The sequence below is a fragment of the Ovis aries genome, chromosome 11 (genome assembly GCF_016772045.2).
Source record: "Ovis aries strain OAR_USU_Benz2616 breed Rambouillet chromosome 11, ARS-UI_Ramb_v3.0, whole genome shotgun sequence".
NCBI lineage: Eukaryota > Metazoa > Chordata > Mammalia > Artiodactyla > Bovidae > Ovis > Ovis aries.
This window is the reverse complement of record NC_056064.1, coordinates 39866617-39886695: the sequence shown is the minus strand read 5'-3', so window position 1 is coordinate 39886695 and position 20079 is coordinate 39866617. Positions and strand designations below refer to the sequence as shown.

General features: G+C 41.9%; 1 protein-coding gene across 6 annotated transcripts in view; it reads left to right on the top strand.

Moving 5' to 3' along the window:
- Positions 1–19573, top strand: part of IKZF3 (IKAROS family zinc finger 3) — a 91463-nt gene extending 71890 nt beyond the window's left edge. For 5 of the 6 annotated variants that reach the window (XM_060394890.1, XM_042255934.1, XM_042255937.1 and 2 more), the window contains 2 exons: positions 3742–3858; positions 13279–19573. In XM_060394890.1, the coding sequence (XP_060250873.1) occupies positions 3742–3858; positions 13279–13982 (821 nt within the window). In that variant the 3' untranslated portion in view covers positions 13983–19573. Of the gene's footprint in view, positions 1–3389; positions 3502–3741; positions 3859–13278 lie in introns of those variants that run through there. The other variant, XM_042255938.2, reaches the window with a different exon arrangement.
- The last annotated feature ends 506 nt before the right edge of the window (positions 19574–20079 follow it).

Sequence of the window (20079 nt, the reverse complement as noted above, 5' to 3'; positions counted from 1 at the left end):
ATTCCTTCCAAAGAAATCCCAGGGCTGATCTCCTTCAGAATGGACTGGTTGGATCTCCTTGCAGTCCAAGGGACTCTCAAGAGTCTTCTCCAACACCACAGTTCAAAAGCATCAATTATCTGGTGCTCAGCTTTCTTCACAGTCCAACTCTCACATCCATACATGACCACTGGAAAAACCATAGCCTTGACTAGACGGACCTTTGTTGGCAAAGTAATGTCTCTGCTTTTGAATATGCTATCTAGGTTGGTCATAACTTTCCTTCCAAGCCATAATCAATTGAAACTGTAGCCTTTGCCTAACTTGCCAATTGGAAACACAGTTAATTTAGTAAAGATTAACTTAATCTCTAGAGTATATGCACATATACACTGAGGATTGGCATCATGAAGCTGATATTTTGAGTGAATGGCCCTGCAGGAGGGTGTTGGTAGATGGCAGCCCTGTGGATTAGGAGTTTCAGGGACTTCCCTGGTGGTCCAGTGGTTAAGAATCTGCCTTTTAATGCAGAGGGTGGGGGTTCAGTCCCTGGTCGAGGAGCTAAGATCCCACAGGCCTCTCAGTATGATAAAAGAAAAGATTAGTAGTTTCAGGGGACTCCTTTCAATCGAATCAGAGTTGTGAAGTATGGGAAAATCTCCCCGTTTGCCGCAAATTATCTGTATATCCATCAACACTCCAGAATTTTATCTTTTTAAATGTCAGGCATTTGGTCACTGATTTCCAGAGTACGGTTTACCTGGAAATGACTGTCAAGACAAGCTTGGTGAGTAACCAGGGATAAAAGATGATGTTATCTCTAAAGGTTGCCATTTAGTGGCATGCCCCAATTACATTATTCAGGTCATTGTATACCCGCTTTTGCATCCTCCCAGATATAGAATACATAGAATATGTGTCCTCAGAAAGATGCTTGTGGTGATTGATGGTGACTTTGGTAAAATGTAGACAGGGACTCCCGAGAGCCAAATGGGAAAACCAAACTGACAGCATAATGCTTGCAGGAAGTCCTGGGACTGACAGATCTCTGGGTGATAACGGGGCCTTTAGAGGAGTGACTGAAAGACTGAAAAAGAGTAGTGGTAAGATGGCGAGAAAGTTTAAAATTCCCAAAGTAGTGTTTTTCATTCTTATTTTACTATGAATCTTTTTGATAGTAAATACATGGGGCAGGGGTTGGGTGGGGAAAGACCTTACCTAGATTTAATCCCCTCAAGGTTGCTGGAACCAAGTCAGAGCACAAACTGAGCTGCCTCTTCGACACTCCTAAGAAAAGCCTCCTTAAAACAGCCTCAGGAGCTTACTTCAAATCCCAGGCCTTTGTCTTTCATCTCTCTGCTCTTGGGGCTCTGGGTAGTGCCACATCTGGTGGTGGTTTGTGTGAAAGGAAATAATATGTATAATAGTTTCCTGTTTGGTCATTTAAACCTATCCTTGTGCTGGACAGAATTTGACCCACTTCGCTCAACAGCAGCGTCCTGTCACTAAAGTACCCGTTATTTACAGTGATCTGTCAGCTGAAGTCACAGTGCTTTACTACTAGCCCCAAAGCTGCCCAGCCCCCAAGCTGCCCAGCCCCCTTATTTTTATCCTTCTTATCTTCATTTATACAAACAGTGTTATTATAGCTTAAACTGGAGGCTGGGATTTATTTCTTTAGAGGACAGAATTATTTTTGATAAGAAACAAAGCCTAGTAAATATGGGCATTGTCATCAGTCTCTTCTCTTATTCACTTTTGGAGCCAGATTTCATTTTATTCTTGAACTTTATTCTTGAATTGAGTTTTATAATTTATTGTGTAATGACTGGCAAGGAGTTTTTTAAAAGCAAAACCAAAAAGGTGCCAATAATAAAATGAAAACTATTTAATACTTTGAATTCCTTTTTTCTGATTGGGCTCTGAACCCTCACCCTGGCCATTCTTGACAGTCTTGCCCTTGAGGTCTTTCTTTGTCTTTCATTTACTGTAGAGATGGCCAGTTTTCTTCTCTCTGGGTGTGTCCATTTGTGGTTCTGAATGTCCCAGAGACCATGAAACTTGGAACATTATTTCTGTATATTGTCGTTGTTCAGTTGCTCAGTCACGTCCGACTCTTTGTGACCCCAGCACACCAGACTTCCCTGTCCTTCACCATCTCCCTAGAATCTCTTCATACAGTAAACTCTTTTAACTGCAGAGTGAGTACCGACAATTCCTAAATTTGTGTATATATTTAGGGGGGTGGGAAATTCCATTCTGCACTCATCACTTGCTTTTTACTCTAGTCCCTTAAACTGACTTCAGTTTCTTCTTCCTTAGAGACATTGGGAGTGTATGGATACTTCATTTAGTTTGGACCTCTGGAAATGCTTATGATAAAACAGAGAGAAATGTAGCATCACAACGTGTTTGCTTAGGGCAGGGGTGTGTATAACTATGACCCACAGGCCAAATGCAGTCAGCAACTTACTTGTGCACATTAGGGCTAAACATTTGTAAAGTGTAAGGGAGAACCAAAGAGTATGGAACAGAGACTGTATGTGTCCCACAAAGTTTAAAATACTCTCTGACCCTTTATAGAAAAAGTTTACTGACCCCCTACCTTGGACTAGCATCATGTGTTAAAATTTAAAGCCTTGTATTTAGAGCAGCTGGTGTCTCTTTGAACTTCAGATGTAAACTCTTATTGGGTACTGCATGCTGTACCAGATTAAATTATACTACATTTATTCCAGTTTGATTCTATGTTGGCACTATTTATATATTATTTCAGTGCTTCTCAATTCTTGCTGCATCTTAAAAATCATCTGGAAAGCTTTAAAAATACTGTTTCCTAGGCCCCTACACCAGAGATCCTGATTTAACTGATCTGAAAGGGGGCCTGGGCATAAGTGTGTCTTATATGCTCTTCAGGTGATTCTAATATTCAGGCAGGTCTGAGAAATACAGACCTATACCACCTGAAGTTCTGTTTGTGGATTGACAATCAGACCATATTGTTAGTCAGTTTTTATTCACATTTTTCATTAGAAATATAATAAAGATCCATTATACAAATTGCTCTATAATTTCAAGACAGAAGTGTTGCTCAGGGAAATTTTAACCGAGACAGTTTTGAAATGTGAAGAGCATAAGAAACAGACAATGCCGAGACCAGAAAAATAGAATTTAAAAGATAGGAACTGAAAGGAGCATGCTGGAAAAAAAAGAAAAAGAAAAAGAAAAAACCACTCAGAATTTCAATACACAAATCACTGAGTAGATTTCTTGCTGTCTGGGTAAGTGTATCTATTTTCAAAAGTGCTATTAACATAAACAGAGCAGTAAATCTGGGGCACCATCCTTTTTTTTTTTTTTTCAAAGTTGTTAAGAAGAATTATATCAGTCTGCAGGTGTCACACGCAGTTACTCAGAATCAGAAAGAAGGCTGATCAGGGGTTAGAAGATCTCCATCTATCTATCTTTTTGCAACCAACCACGTCCAGGCTGTTTATTTAATACTTCCTCTTGCTAATGAAGGTACTTGTTGGGGATGGGTCGGGCTTTCCCATGTCAGCATAAGACTGCAAGATTTGAATGTGCCCTGGTGTTGGCTTCACTGACCACAGCAGGTACCCCAAGCAAGAATCTGAGCAGTAATAACAGGTAACAACAGAGTTTGCATCAGACCTCTGACAGTTTTCCTTCCAGTGTATTTCTTTTTCTCTCCATTTATCATCGTGTTCTTTTCCCTCTTCTTTTTTCATTTTTCCAAACCAGCAAGTGTGGAGGCAAGACACATCAAAGCAGAGATGGGAAGTGAAAGAGCTCTCGTTCTGGACAGATTAGCAAGCAATGTGGCAAAGCGAAAAAGCTCAATGCCTCAGAAATTCATTGGTAAGAATACAACCCTTTTTCCTGCTGTTGTTAGCAGATAGTTTGAATGAGATAACATAGGATGCTTACTACCCAGGCCTTTCCTAGTTTAATCTCTGTTAAGATAATTGATTTTTCTATTTACAAGTTTTATTCTTTGGGATTCACTTTGGTAACTAGAGCAAATAAAATAAAATATTTTTAACTAAAAAATCTTAACTACTAAAGAGAGGAGTATTTGGTATCCAGTATCTTAAATGAAGTTGGTGTTAGAAATGCTGTTCCTTCCTCTTTATTTTGAATGACATATGTTGCATGAGAGAGTTTGTGCAATTTACACCAGTAAGATGTTCAAGATAGCATTTTTGTAATCTTTTGTAATTGTATTTTACAAGTTGGTTCCCTTATCATGCTCAAACTTTTTTCAGGCTCTAAAATGTATTGCTATATTTTCTTGAATTTGATTGAGAATTGGTTTTAAAAGAATGTGGTTGAGAATGCATAGATTTAAATAACAAGGTTTGATTTAGTCACTTGTCTTACTGGAGTCAATTTTTATACCATTGGTTTTCACATTGTCAAAAAACACAGCAAGAATGAGATGGCTAAGAAATAATTATGTCCGTTAAAGTGTTAGGACTGCCAAATGGCAGAAATATTTTGTTGAACTCTCCCAGATGTTTACCTAAATGTGACTATGATATTTAAAATAGATTTGTATTTGTGGAGTAGGCAGCTGAATTGAATGTATCGGTTTTGCTATAAATTGAAAGTCGGTGATATTGAACAAAAATAGTTATCACACAAAAATAGACCTTCCTCAACACCAATAATATTTTAGAAACCTGTCAGTCTGTTTTTCCAAAGCTGTTGCTACTGTTGATTTTTTACTTCAGTTATTTTGTGTTTATTCTTTTCAATAGCTTTTACAGATATCAAGCACCTGCCTGGTTTTTCAATCTGATTAAATTTTATTCTGGTCTAGGTAGTTTCTAAATTCTGGTCTAATTAGCTTTTTAATTTTATGTGAATTATAGAGATATATTGAAGGAACCCATATATTCCAAAGCTATCCAGTTTGGTCTTTATGCTTATTTATTTTATGTTGATTGGCTGAGAAGTTTTTGTATCCTTTTAGTTACTGTAAGAATAAATCGTGTCAGACTAAAGTTGGTGCATTTCAATTTAGAGACTCTTTCCTCATCACCAACTCCCCTCTCGTGGAGGGAAGTGTCAGGGGACATGCAGTGACTTCCATATGGAGTTTAGGCACAGTGGACGAGTCATGACACCAAGACATCATATTAAAATATTGCTTATACATCTTTTGAGCTGTACTTGTGTAAAGAGGTTCTGTCTGGAGTACAGAAGGAAGCTTGAATTATTATTCTGTGCCATGAGTATAATGTAATTTGGGGGATGTTTTGACTGTAGAAATGGCTGCAGCTGATGTAGGTGGAGGAATATGAGGAGAAATGGGCAAGAAAAAAATGTAAAGTGACTTAATTTCAATCCACTTATGGTCCACGCATGTTGGTCTAAGAGAATTAAAGTATGAGAGAAGGTACTTAGTTCATATAATTTCCTTAAACCTGTCCTTGAACTAAAGCCCTACTTAACAAGTTGCTTTGGTATTTTCATGGGTTTAAAAACACATGTTTTGTATGTCCAAGTCCATGCCATTTTGCTTATTGCATCAGGGATCCATTCCATTTGTTTAAGACCGTTATGACCAGAGGGTTTTCACTCTTCCATTTCCAGACTCAGGAGGGATGCTGATCTGGTAGGTACTGATTTCTCTCATCTTCTGAACCATCATGTTCTCTCTGCTGGCATCAGGAAACCCAGTCTAGTTAGCTCTTGATTTGAGCTGAGGTAGCAACTTCAGGACTTCAGGGCCCTGAATAGCTGGGGGAATTTTTTTTTTTTTTTAATTGTGGTAATGTGCAGTAGGAAGAGCACTGGATTAGGAGCCAGAAGACCAGGTTCTGGTTCCAGTTCAGTCATTTCTTAACTGTGTGTGTTTAGACAAATCTCGTAACCTTTCTGTGCCTCTGTTTACTCATCTGTGAAATGAATAGACTGAACAGGTGATAAAATGATCGAGAAGGTCCCTCCCAGCTCCATCATTCTGTAAGTCTGTAAGATGAAGTATAAAAGCCAGCAATTATGAGCACCACTTTAAGTCAATATGTATAACTTCAGATAACTTTTTTCTCAAGATTGTGTAGATATGATATGTTATTATGTTTATTATATGTTATAAACCATATCATATAATTTAGGGTGTTTTCTTCAGAAAGGTGTCATTTAACCTGAGTAACTGTAAAACATCTACATTAGTTCAACAGTTACGTGTTTTACTTAGAATATTACTACCGATTCTTCCACTCTTTTTGTCCATTCATTTATCATGCAAATGTCTATAGAGGTCCTGCCATGTGTGTGATAGTCTGGTTCCTCGCACTGTTCTCATCTTCTAGCATTGGCTTTTACCCTGAACCTTAAGAGATTTTTTTTTTTTTCACTAAAACTCTCTGAATCACTTAACTTAATCAACCTTTTTGATAGAAAAGAATGATTTCAAAGGGGAACTAAAGGAACATTATGACACCGTGCAGTATTCAGGATGTAGTGATATAAGACTTGTGGAGCTAATATCTTCCCTCCCTCTTTTCTCTCCTCTATTTCCTCTCCAAGGCACCATTTTCTGAAAGGATTCAGCTGCCAGGGAAATGGCAGTGGGTAAAATGTGAAGGAAGAATGAGTCACTCCCTTTAATCCTGGCTGATGGTTGCACAGCTCCCAGACCAGCCTTGGCTTCTCTGACCTCTTGAACTGTGAGGGTAAAGGTGAAGATTATACCATCAGATCAGCCTGTTACTTTCCTAACAGGCTTGAGACAATTACCCGTAGAAAGCATTTTCACCCATTAGAGATGACGGAGGAAGCAGGATGGATTGTATTGTCTAAATGCATTTAGAAACACAAAAACATGCCTCTGTTGAAGAGTAAGGAGGAGAAAATCACCCAAGGAGGAGAAAAATGAATCACCTTTTTTAAAATTCTCCAAGAAATGTTGTATCACTTTCTATAAAATGGGAAATAAATTGACACACATTCATTAGAAATCAGCATCTTTACGTCATCAAAATAATTCTTCTTAGTTGTTCTTTCCAAAGAAGACCTTGCTTTTAGCACCTAACCCCCATAGGGACTGTCTTTTCTCTGAATCTTTTTCTCCGGTTACAGACTTGCTTGACTATACTTCTAACTAGGCCATCTTCAAATACTTGGCTCAAAATAGAGGCCAGATTTCTCTCCTGGAGGGAGGAGAAAAATGACTACATTTCTGCATATTTCTTTTTCTGATTTTCATTCTTTCTCCAAAAACAGATGTGTTATTCAGACCAAAGTGGTTACCATAGCATCTCCCTATTTTTTTTAATTTCATGTATTACTTTATTAAAGGAAGTTTTCACATTGAAAAGAACATGAAAAAAGATCTCACTCACCCCCGGTAAACATGTCGTGAGGTTTTGACACTTCAGCAAACACTGTCGGTTCTCCCTGTGAAGTAACTAATGAGAAATTGTCTGCTTTGGTTAACAGGGTGACAGGAAGCAGTTTTAATGCCTATTTCTAAAAGCAAAAAGTATCTTCTCCTGTCCCTTCCCAAAGGGCCGAAATCCCTAATCCTATAAGCATCCAAAGTCATAGCCTTTTTGAACTTGAAGGAATATTAGGAACCAGTAGGTGAAGTTTGTTGTTCATTAAGGGAGGAAGGGGGATGGGAAAGATGGAGAGAAGCAGCTAGTAGGTGACAGAGCAGGGCCAGAGCCTGGGTCTGTAATGTGCTGCGGTCCAAGGCCTTCCTTCCTCAGAAAGTCACCCAGAGCCGTACATGTCATGTGCGCTTCACGGGGGCTTTGAAAAGGGGAGGATCTAGTCACTGAAAGCTGGTGGAAGAAAAATTCCTGAAGGCCAGTCATTCTCTCTTAAGGGTGTGTTTTCTTGAGAAAAGAGCTGTGGTGACTCCATCAGGGCAGATGACAACCAAATAGCACTTCATGGTGACTCACAGAGGACAAAGGCTTCTGCAGTAACCGAACGTGGTCTCCAGCTCAGTTTTCCTCACCGCCACCCCCACAGCTCTCTCTTTTCTCTCTTCTCCTTCCTGCTTCTTGTTCTGTGGCTTCCTACCCTCTGTTCTCCTCCTCCTGGAAGAGGTGTTAGCCACTTCAGTCTCACTTAGAGTGAGATCAGAGCCATCACCGTCATCAGATATTCCATTCACCCTACTTACCTGCCCTTTTTTAGGGGGAGGATATGTGCTTGGAGTAAGAGTAAGTGATGATACACATGGGAAATGGTATGAAGGTATCAGCAGATACAATTAAGTGATTTGAAGAAGCTTAAAGCCTTAATGAAAACCCTGGTGTTTCACATTACCCTGTTGTGATGACTATCACATGAGAATTGTTATTTTTCTAATGTCAAAATCATTTCTCCTCCTCGTCAAAAAAAATCTTTCAATGGCTTCTCATCAGAATAAAATCTAAACCACCCAGGCGCTCTGAGCCTTTCACAATCTGTCTCTAAGTTGTCTTTTCTAAATGTATCATTTCAGCCAGCTAATCTTTTAATTCAGCCGTAATGAACTACTCCCACTTCTGTGTTATCATTCTTTCCATGCTCACTGTCTGGAATGCCCTCCCTCCCATCTGCCCTAAACCTCCACGTGGTCTACATTCCCACACTGTCCTGAGTCCTCTCTCTGCCCTCCCCCTGCAATCCAGGCGGGTTTAACAGTCTGCTTTTCGTGATATATGTAACTGTCTCCATCACCATCACTTCCACCACCTCAGATTTCAAGCAGACTTTAGAGGAAGAATAAATTAATATTTGTCCCATGTTTTTTGGCATATTTGAGGTGTGGTATGTATTTTCCTCTCTCTGCTATCTTGGCTACTCTAAACTTTGTTCCACCACATAGTATTAAGGATACTAATATGTAATGAAATTGTGTACACGCTACATCTCCTGTTGGATTGCAATTAAGTTTGTATTCTTCAAAGCTCCTAACATGGTATGAAGCTAGCAACAATGATAATAATAGATCTGCCACTTGTTGAGTGCTCACATGTGCCCGTACTCTGTCATGCACTTACGGACATCATGACAACTCTAGGCATCTAGGTCTTTATTGAATGCATGGTACTGGTCCATATAGAACAAAGCATAGTTGCTTTTCTATGCTTACGGGAACCATCCCAGCAGAGAATCCAGAGTCATTGCTGGTGGTGGGATTAAGACACGGGTAAGATAGCAGCCAGGAACAGTTAATGCTCAAACACTTACTGAAATACATGGGCCCTTGGATCACAGCTCCATTTACCAGCTGAGCAACCTGTGCGAATTAGTCAACTTGTTTGTGCCTTAAGTCCTTCATCTGACTAAGAGATGATAATTCATCTTAGGTTAAATGAGTTAATAGGCTAAGTACCTAGGACAGCACTGGGTATATAGTAGGACTCAATAGATAGTAGCTATTCTTCTTCGTATTTACAAATAAGGCCCAGTGCTTGGTACTGTGAAGTAGAGAAGTAAACAGATTAGAGGGGTGGATCTTGTCCCTGGATGCCCAAGGCAGAAATCTGAATCCACATGCCCAGCTAAGGTCCCTTTTAGCTCTACGCTATGATTCTGTCCTTTCAGGTTGGCACTTAGCAGCCAAAAACCATATACCCTCACCACATTGCCACAACTCAGGACGGGCAGATGCTCAGTTCAGGGTTACCAGAAGCCTAGGCAGTAGGGATTGACACCTTTAAAAGGAATCACAGGTAGGGAGCAGCCCAATGAGGCAGCCTGGGTTTCTAAACTTAGGACTTGTTGTTGCCATTTGTATTCTCATTGGAAGAAAACCTCCACTTCAGCCCAAAGCTGCTCTCATTAATCACGCAGAGGTGTGGTTTGATTTTGACTAGAAGCTGGACTGGAGGCTCTGAGCAGGTTTGGGAGCAGTTACACTCTTGTGGTTTGACTAACCTTTTTTATGAGTGTGTTACTAAAGAAACGTGAGCTGCTGGCTTTTCAATTACTGTAGCTTACCCCTCCTGAGTTTCATACACATTGAGTCATCGTGTCTACAGGTGACTGATAATCATCTGCACTACTCAAGTTACCGTAACTCAGAGATGAGGGGATCTGATGAGGGCAGGTTGCGTGCACGTGAAGATCTGAGGCTCTCCCATCTTCTTAAAAATGAACAATGGTCTGCGTTAACCACAGAACTCAGTCACATATTTCCACATCCAGAGCTGATTTTCCTCTTGCTGTTTTGCCTCTTACAACCTTAGCACTCAGCTGTTTTCTGACATGTGCTGCGGGTGGTAGAGACTGTGAAATCGTTGGCCTAAGTAGGCGAAACAAACTCTTGGGAGAAAGCAGAGGTTGGGATGTGCCTGCCCCACCTAGGAAACTTTTTGGAGCCTCTCTGATAGGCGAAAAGATAAAAAGACTTCCAGAGATTCCTGGCATTTGGAGGAACTCAGTAGAGTTAGCTCACTGAAAAATCATCAGTAACGTTGAAAAGGCCAGGAAACCAAAGTTCATCATTTCTGTGTCACTTTCAGGGGAATGAATATTTGTGACTTAAGCCAGCTTTCGTATTCCAGTCTCATTCTTCCAAACAGCTCTGATCAGAGACACAGCCAGTCTGGCACTTGAAAGAACTATTGATTACTTTGGCAAAGGTCTTTTTCTGTTCCTTTTTATTGAGTAGTTAAGGCACGGTGATTTTCTTAACATATTTTTTCTCTCAGGTATTTGTCTGGAAGCCGTCAAGTTGGCCTTAAGGTAGTGGGGATGCAGGACAAATCCATCTGATTAGGTCTTTTAGCAAGTCTTTCTGTCTCCAACTTCTCACTGTTCTGGTCCACCTTACACGTTGCTGTTACATTAATATCCTTAAAATAACATTCTGACCGCAAGCCTCTCTTGCTCCAGAGCATAAGAGGTTTGCCATTGTCCAGATCTAAGCCCTACTGTTTGTTGATAGTTCAGAGTGGGCATCATTTGATCCCACCATGTGTTATCTTTTTTCAACATTCCCCAAAATGTTGGAGGCAAAAGGCTGGGAGGCTCACGGGGCACTTGATCTACGTGGCTAGAAAATTATTTTCTTTTTAGTTCTCTTTGAATCTTCCTGATTATACCAAAGAGAAAGATTTTGACTTTATTAGATGTTAGTTGTCTTCAGCACTAATCGCACACTCGTAAACTCTATTTTTAGCAAAGAAAGAGGGGATCTTTGTCTACAGGTACTTACAGTATCTGATCAAACTTTAATAAATTGCTGTTTCGTTGTCTTTATTTTTCATAGTTACCTTCTATTTGTGGCACGTGACTCTGGTTTTCCATTTATGTTGGTGATACAAAGTTTCCTTAAAAAAACAAATTTCTTTTAGCAAAAAAGGAAAGAAAGAAAATGCAAGCCGATTCAAACCAAAAAACAAAAAAAAAAAACAAAAAAAAACAAACCCTAATGTCTACCAGGTGCTTTCAGTGTGCCAGGTACTGTTCTAAGCTCTTACTAGTTAAGGTAGATACAATTATTATCCCCATTTTACATGAGGACATGGAGCCACAGACAGGTTAAGGAACTTACCCAAGTTCACACCACTGGTGATGAGGAGGCAGCATCCAATCCCCGCCATCTAGCTCTTGCTCGCAGCCTCTGCTCTGCCCTGGGGTGTTGCTGCTGCACAGAGTGGAGGGATAAGTGGAGTTTGAGAAATCCTTTATTACATACTTCCTGATACTGCTGTATCCAGACTCTCATTCCTCCCTGCTCATAGCTTGGCTGGTCCCTCATGTCTGTCTTGATTCATGCTCATGTCTCAATTAGGATGTCTCTTCTGCATCTCTGAAAATCTAAATCCAACCAGTTCATCAAAACCCTTCTCAAAATTTAGATTTTCCAAGAATACTTTCCCTTCAGAAAGTACTCCTAAAGTTTTCGTATTCCTTTAACATTTAAATAGATAGTTTGTACCAGACTGCCCTGCCCTTGCCTTATAATCCTTTTTACAGAAGACATGTTCCCCCACCCCCGCTTAAATGCCTCAAACATGGCATTTAGAATAAAAACTTCTATAGAGCAAGGCAGCCCTTTCTAAACTTTTAGCATTTATTTTTCCCCAGTTCCAACTATCCAAGTCTTATTTCTCTCTCCCTAGGTTGGAGAGTCCTCAAGAACAGAAACTGGTTCTTTCAATCCTTTTTGTCTTTTTGTGTTTTTTCCTCCCTGAAGCCTTTACTGTGCGGCAGTGACAAGTTTTGGAACAAGCATAACATGCTTCGGAAATGTTAGGGAAGACAGGTTATCATTTACCAAATCTCTCAGAATCCAGTGTCTACAGAATGAAAAAGCATCAGGAGTGACCTTGGCCTCGCTTCCAACCCTTGACACGTCTTCCCCACTTTCTTGTGCCTCCACCAGCCACTCACCATTGAGCACGCCTGCCATCACTGCAGACCCAGCTTCTGCCTTCCCTGTGGCCAGAGCCTGTTTTCTAACACAGAACACCCACACGCCCTGAAGGTGGCTAAACTCTGTTTTCAAAATTTCTCAGCAGTTTGACATGAGAAGTAGGAGAGGGTGACCACAAATAAATTTTTCAGTTAAGTGTGAGATAAGTCCTAATGATCACATATGTATCAATGACACATCTTTTCAAACAAAAGAAGAATAACACACTTGATGAGGACAAACATCATGATCTTTCATCAAGAGAGCCTTTCTAAAACTCCCTGCCTTTGAAGTGCTTTTATTTAAATCTCAGTCCATCTAATGACCGATGTGTTTCAGGAGTAGTAAGTTGGAGTTTTGGGGGCTATTTTTTCTGCCTCTGCAGCTATTTAAAAAACTGCCGAGGGCAGAGCATCCCCACTTTTTGCAGCACATCCGGCCCCCTAGCTCCCTAGTATTACAAGCAGAAAAGGACAAGCAAACTAAGAGTTCAGGAATGGACTGCATCTTCAGAGTTCACGAACAGTAGAGATGCAGAAGCCCCCACTCCTGACACTGGCACCTCCCCGCCCCCTCCTAAACCCCCTCCTAATGTTCTCTTGCTTCTTTTCTCCAGGGTTCCCCTCTGACATGAGCAGTGGAAACAACTCACATTGTAGCCTAAACTTAGTGACATCTCTGACTCCCTCTTGCCTGCTGGTTTCAGTTATTTTGACTGTCCAAACATGTGCTGTCAACCACTGTCCCATGAGACTTCAGCACCGTGCAGGACCATTTCGCCTGGGCTGAGTGCTTTAAGCAGGCAGCTTGTCCTTCCTCATTTCTCAAGGACTCCAGAAAATCATTCTAAAAACTCTGTGCCTTTGTGGTGTTCCTTTTGTCACCGTTTCTTTCCCTTGTTGTAGGTGAGAAGCGCCACTGCTTTGATGTCAGCTATAATCCTAGCTACATGTACGAGAAGGAGAGCGAGATGATCCAGACCCGAATGATGGACCAGGCCATCAATAACGCCATCAGCTATCTCGGGGCCGAAGCCCTGCGCCCCTTGGTCCAGACACCACCTGCTCCCACCTCAGAAATGGTCCCGGTTATCAGCAGCATGTACCCCATAGCCCTCACCCGCGCCGAGATGCCAAATGGTGCCTCTCAGGAGCTGGAAAAGAAGAACATCCACCTGCCAGAGAAGAGCCTGCCTTCTGAAAGAGGTCTGTCCCCCACCAACAGTGGCCACGACTCCACGGACACTGACAGCAACCACGAGGAACGCCAGAATCACATCTACCAGCAAAACCCCATGGTCCCTCCTCGGGCCCGCAATGGGATGCCACTTCTGAAGGAGGGCCCCCGCTCTTATGAACTCCTCAAGCCCCCACCCATCTGCCCAAGAGACTCCATCAAAGTGATCAGCAAAGAAGGGGAGGTGACGGATGTGTACCGGTGTGACCACTGCCGAGTCCTTTTCCTGGATTATGTGATGTTCACTATTCACATGGGTTGCCATGGCTTTCGTGACCCTTTTGAGTGTAACATGTGTGGATATCGAAGCCATGATCGTTATGAGTTCTCATCTCATATAGCCAGAGGAGAGCACAGAGCCATGCTGAAGTGAACACCCGGGCCCAGAGACGACCATCACCTGATCATTCCATGTCATTCTTAAAAAACTGATAATGCCATTCACCTAACAAGTCACTCTCAAACTCAGTTCCAAACCCCTTTCCACAACATTTTGTCCAAAGGATCACGTTCGTGTGGGCAGCAGAGAAATGCTGTCCACATTCAGAAATCATTTGCAGATATATCTTGTTACTACTTTTGTGAGACCTGTGTTTTCCCATCAGGGAAATTTAAAAGCCAGTGGATTTTATATTTAAAAGCCAGTGAAATATTTGGTCATAATCTTTTGTAGCAATAGACAGGCATTCTTTGGAGTCTGTTGCCAATCAGAAGAGTCCCCTGGTTGTGCTGTGTAAGACATTGTTTTCTAAATACATTGGCCATATGTGGAGAAGCCTCATAGTCCTCTGCTCAGGTCCACAGAGAAGAACTGTTGACCAGCTAACCTTGCTGGGAAACCTGGCCCATGTGCACTTCACACAAGTTTGAAGGGTTAGAATATGAACTCTCCATCCCAAATTAGAGTCTAACAATAAGGAAAAGAGCAGCCATAAAATAAGCTACCAAAAGCCCCTACTCTCCAAGCATCAGATCCACCTTTTATCACACAAGCGAAAAAACCCAAGTTATCTGATGATACTTCTGCTTCTGCTTTTTATCCTCCCCTGTCCCATTAAAGTTGCTTTGGGTTAAACCATGCACAGAAGAAACTCTGTATCAGAAGAACCGGTGGTTTAAACTTAGACCGTCATTGGAACTCCAGGAGGTTGTCTGCTTGGATGATGGCATCCTTTTCCTATGATGGAGATTGGCAGGCGTGGTTCTGAAGGGGGAATGATTCAGCAGCATCACCAGGGATGGAGGGAGGGAGGAACAAGCCACCTGGAAGTTTTTCATCTCCTTCGTGGAGTATTGGTGTACAAATCCAAAGCAAACTTGCCAATGACTTTCGACCAAAACCAAGACAAAACAAAACAAAGAATCATACCCAAAGTATGACTTAGTCTCCCCCACCCCACAGGAAGGAATCAAGGCTAAACACCATGATCAGAGCTGAGCTTCAGAATGGATGAGGAGAGAGCCCCTCTGCTGGCAGGCTCTCCTCCATCAGGCAGGTTGGGGGCTCCACCACCTCCCCCACACACATTTTAAATGGAGCTGTTATATTCCACAGTTTCCTGAAAATTTGCTCTTGGTTCTGCAGATGTGTTGGCCATCTTTCTCATTAATTGTGGGAGACATGCTGTCAAGGAAAAGTGCTGTGATAATTGTAAAATTAGCACTGGAATAGGGGTCACACAATCTGTTAGCTGAATTCCATGTTTGCCACTAATTAGTGGAATGACTTTGGGCAAATCCTGTAACTCTTAAAACTAAGTTTCCTCAACCATAGAATTAGGGGTGGATTGGATTTTGATGTTCTCTGAAGATCTTTTCCAGCTTTAAATTTATGTGATTGTGTAGTAACCACAATTATGTTTTTTTTAACCTCTTGATGTATGGGTATTGAGCAGAAGGCGTATGTGTATATGAATATATGTTTCACATTTCTTTGGTGTGAAAATGGTAGTATTGTTAAGCTTTTCCTTTAACCACTGAGTTGTGAGTGTGAAGGGGAGGAACAAAAAACAGGAAGGTATCTTGATCTTGCGCCCGAGTGTGCACACAAACTGGCCCCTGCAGCTGCTTACAGAGCCTTATTTTTTCTCTCCTTTGAAAGTAACTGTGTTAGGAAAAATAGATGCTGCTTCCAGGGACCACTTCATGGAGCCTATTTACAAATTAAGAGTCAGTTGTGAGAACATTTCTAGCAGAGGCAAGAATCCCCAATTCCTGGTAGAACAGTGTTTTATGTATCTGCCTTGATATTTCGAAAGGGCTTTATGCATTAGGCTCAAACTCAGCGCGTCTGTGTGCTGCCAGTAATTTAAATGTTCCACCTCAGACTGCACAAATGGCTTATCCTTCTTTGTAGCATGGCGTCTGTCTCAGGAAAAAAAGATTTTGTGAAATTCCATGGCAACAGTCCCAACATGTTTGAGATTTCAGCTAGAAGACTAGCTGGATTTCAGTGTGCGGGATTCTGAACATCACTGTGTTTCTGTAATCCTAGACCCCAAGCCACACCATGTTGCTTACACCCATTGTGAAAGAGGAGCTGCTTGTTATATTTTTGAAATACCACACATCCTGTTGACTCTTTAGGGGACAAAAGGAAGAGAATTCGGAAGCAAGGATTAGCAGAAGAGAAAGCTAGGGAAAGCGAGTATTTCCACCAGATTAGTGGGAGAGTCTTTAGAGAAGACATCATCTTCTGCACCTTAAGATAGTGAAACTAAAGCCCTTCCCACCAAGATGGGGACTCTGTAGCTATGACCCTGGTTTTCTCTGTGACTAATGGATTTTCTGAATGATTTCCATCGTTCTGAGGTCAGTTTTCTGAGTGAGGTGACCTCTCACACAGGCTGCACATTCATTGTTGCATTTTGAGCCTCCAGTTGGGACGTGTCAAGTCCAGAGAAAATGTGTATGTGGAAACTCCACATTCTTAAATCTTGAAATTGAACAGGGTGGAATGTAGCAGTTGCCACAACACAGGTAAACACTTGCTTCTGCAGGCACTCCTTATCCTACTTAACCCTCTCCCTTGCTTGGGGTGGGGAAGGAGGTGAAGAAGAACCTTAGCAAGATGCCTAGAGAGGAGGGCAGGTTAAGATTTACATCTGACGTTGCTTTACAGTGAGGTCTTCGGCAGCTTCTGACAGCACAGTTCTTTTTTCAGCCAGAGTCCCTGTGACTGTGAGCTGTGTAGGTTTTCTCTCTCCTTCACTTTCCCCAATCCTTTTATTAGCCAGGCCCCCACTGCACACCCAGGAGGCCGAAATCTAAGGAGCAACCAAACCTGTGAAAAATTCCCTTACAGCCAAGGTGGTAAGAGTGGAAAAGGAAGAGAGCTGTTATCCAAACGTTCTTTATTGTTGTTGGAAGTGTTGCCTGTGTTCCCTCCTGCAGTTCCCTGGTTGAGGTATCTCCCCTCTTACACTCCACACCACCACCAGGAAAAAATGTTAATAAATCCAGCAGTCTTTAGACTCCTTAAGTCATTCTTCCAAGAAGATATTAACCTTGACACAGATAAGCTAGCTAATGTTATGCTTTGTTATCCATTCTAAGCTGTTCCTGACTCAGCTTCCAACTTTATCAGTGACAAAATGTCTCACCTTTTAAAAGCAAGGCTTATTTAACATTTTGCCAGACCCAGAAGTAAAATGACCTCAGATTTCTTTTGCAAAGAGAGATGTTTAAAAACACAACATTTTATTCAATTGAAACACTGTGTTAGTAACAAATCTAGCACCAGCATAATGCTTTTTCCAAGGAGCTTCTGTATCACTGTTTTATTCCCCTCCTCTGCTTTTTTTCCCTCAGCTAAATGTGAGGTTTAGAATGTTTTTTAGGGGGAAAAAGCAATACTTCTGATACATATCCCAGGACAGGCAGTAAGACTGCAGTGCAAATGTTAAATGTCTAGTGTTTGAAGTCCTAACTTTAAAGTGTACCCCACTATGAGTAGGTAGGTTGGTCTCTAGTGGAGATTTGGAAACTCTATAACACTCAAGATTTGAGTCCTCGGAGTGTCCAGGCTCTTTGACAAAGAGAATTAGAAGTTTGAGCTCAAGAAGAGAGAAGAAAGGGGAGTGATGAAAAGTTTGCCCTAGAAAATGGGCTCAGGCTGTGCAGAAGATAAGAGATATGCAGTGATCCTCCTCATCTTTTAAAGAATTAGGAGCTATTTTTATGCTCAGACAGAAAGTACAGTTCAGAGACTCTCTATAGGCAGAGTTCAGGAAGCAGAATGATTGGGGATTTAAGTGCCTGTGAAAAGGACAATTTTGACCTAAAACCAAAAGCTAAACCTGGACCATCCCAGGGAAAGGACTTGTCTCTAAGCCTAACCGACTGAAAAGGTCTGAGAATGATCAGTGAACCCAGGGTTGGAGACTGTGAACTTGGAAGAGCCTAGAAGAGAGGTCTAGGCTTTCGACTTGTATAGCTCCTAGCACAAGACTGTACCTTTGTTGACCCAAGCTGTATATAGCCTATCCCACACCATGTCATCAACATGAGAAATAGGTCTTTGCACTTTGAAGAAGCTGGATGCAAGTTTCCTCTGAATATTACAATAGTGAACTGTCATATGGTGATATTGAATTGTTATTTGAAACTGGAATGTTAATGTTTTGATTTTTTAAAATGTAAGGACATAACAATATCTACCTCCCAAGGATGTTGTGAGGTTTTATGTAATTTTGTCTATTAGGTAACATTACTTTGTTTTTTGGGGGCGAGGGGGTGGATTATGTTGGGTGGCTGTAGATTTTCCACATATTTCTGTATCTGGATTTAAAGACATGGAAAATATTCAAAAATCATACTAAGACCATGATAGAAATTCACTTGCCAATAGAGGCAACTGATCCCGAACACACAGTTTGCTTCATGTTGTTTTAATGCCTAAGAGTAAAGACTGTGCTGAGCCTTAGAACCAATGGGTATGAACCACCCGGTACAGAGACATCATGACTTTGCTGTCAAGGAAGTAGACTGGCTTTGCTCCCTCACCATCTTATGAGCCTTCCACCATTAATTCTCCCAGCGATTTAGTTCCCTCAAGTGGTCCTCACCATCCATCTCTCCATCAGTCCCACTCTAGAAAGCCCAAGAGCAGTCCCACGATGTCACCACCTTCTCCCAAGCCCAAGTCACGCGTCTGTGGGGCCTACTTCATTTTCTGTATGTGGGGGCAGCTTTGCTTCTTCCTCTCCTAAGAAGACTGAGAATAGAACTTTTGACATGTTAGGAAAATGGGGCAGCCTTAAAAATGACTGATCCCATTGCCAGTGACTCATTTACACAAGGACTTTTCCAGGTTAGCAGACAAGGCCCTTTTCAGTGGGCCTGCTTCTGTGGGTTCACAGAAACCAAATTACTGTGGGTTGCAAAGAATTAGCAGGTCATTTGAAAAGCAGACATCCCTTTACCCAGACTGTGGTTTTGCATGCTCAAGTTCTCAGTCTGTAAGCTTTGGTGAGGGATCATTTTGGCTACTGGAAAAACCGTAGCTTATTTTTAATTTCTGGCTGCCAAAGCCACCACACGTGTGGTCTGTGGATGACCCTTGTCTGCAGAATGACAGGGTGGAGGAGGGGGCAGAGAAGGGAACGGGGTTTGGGGCTCAGGGTTGCCTTCCCACCAGGAGTGAGGGAGGGAGACCTTGCTGAGTGGTTTTGACGCAGCCTGAGCTCACAGCACTCTGGTCTGGGTTTCTCAGAAATGCCCTCCCTGCCCAGCAGTGACCTTCCCTCTTGACCTGGAGTCCGACCCCTTGGAGCACTGTAGTGCCCTACTCCTCTGTAAAGACTGTACAGGTTCAGCTTTTGAAATGTAGCAATGCTCACTTTGCCAGAACCCTAATGAGTGCATTCCCGCCTTGAAAACAACCCTGCTGATAGTTTTCAAAGTTTCTTTATTATGTTTGATTTTTACATTGAAAAATGAAATAAAAAATACTGGTGTGTTTAATCCGCGCATGCCTGTCATTTGTTGTTGCTGTTGTTGGAAAATGGAATTCCTTCTGCCCCTAAGAGTATTTTCTTAATTTAGCCCCTCTGGCTCTTTCTTAAAGTTCAGATACTTAGATAAGCAGAATTATCACTGAACTAAAACATCCTGCCTGATGCCTTGCTGAGCCTGCCGTTGGTGTCCTACTCCTGGCCCTGTGTCCCCATGGTGGGACTCTGGGTCCGCTGGCCCTTAGTTCACTAAGGGGACCTGAGGAGGTTGGGGGCCTGGATATGGCAAACACGACACACTGGGCATGGTGTCTCCCAGTTTCAAGACACCACCCCACCCTCCCTTCCCAGCAGGGATCCTTCCTAAAGGATAGGCAACTCCTGACTTTTCCATCTCTGGGGTCTCAGAAACATCCACGCTGGGAAACTCAACTTGCAGTTGAACTCAGCCACCACATTGAGATGTAGTCTGTAGATACTTGGAGGCCCAAACTGGGTGCCTGTGGGGGTAACTCC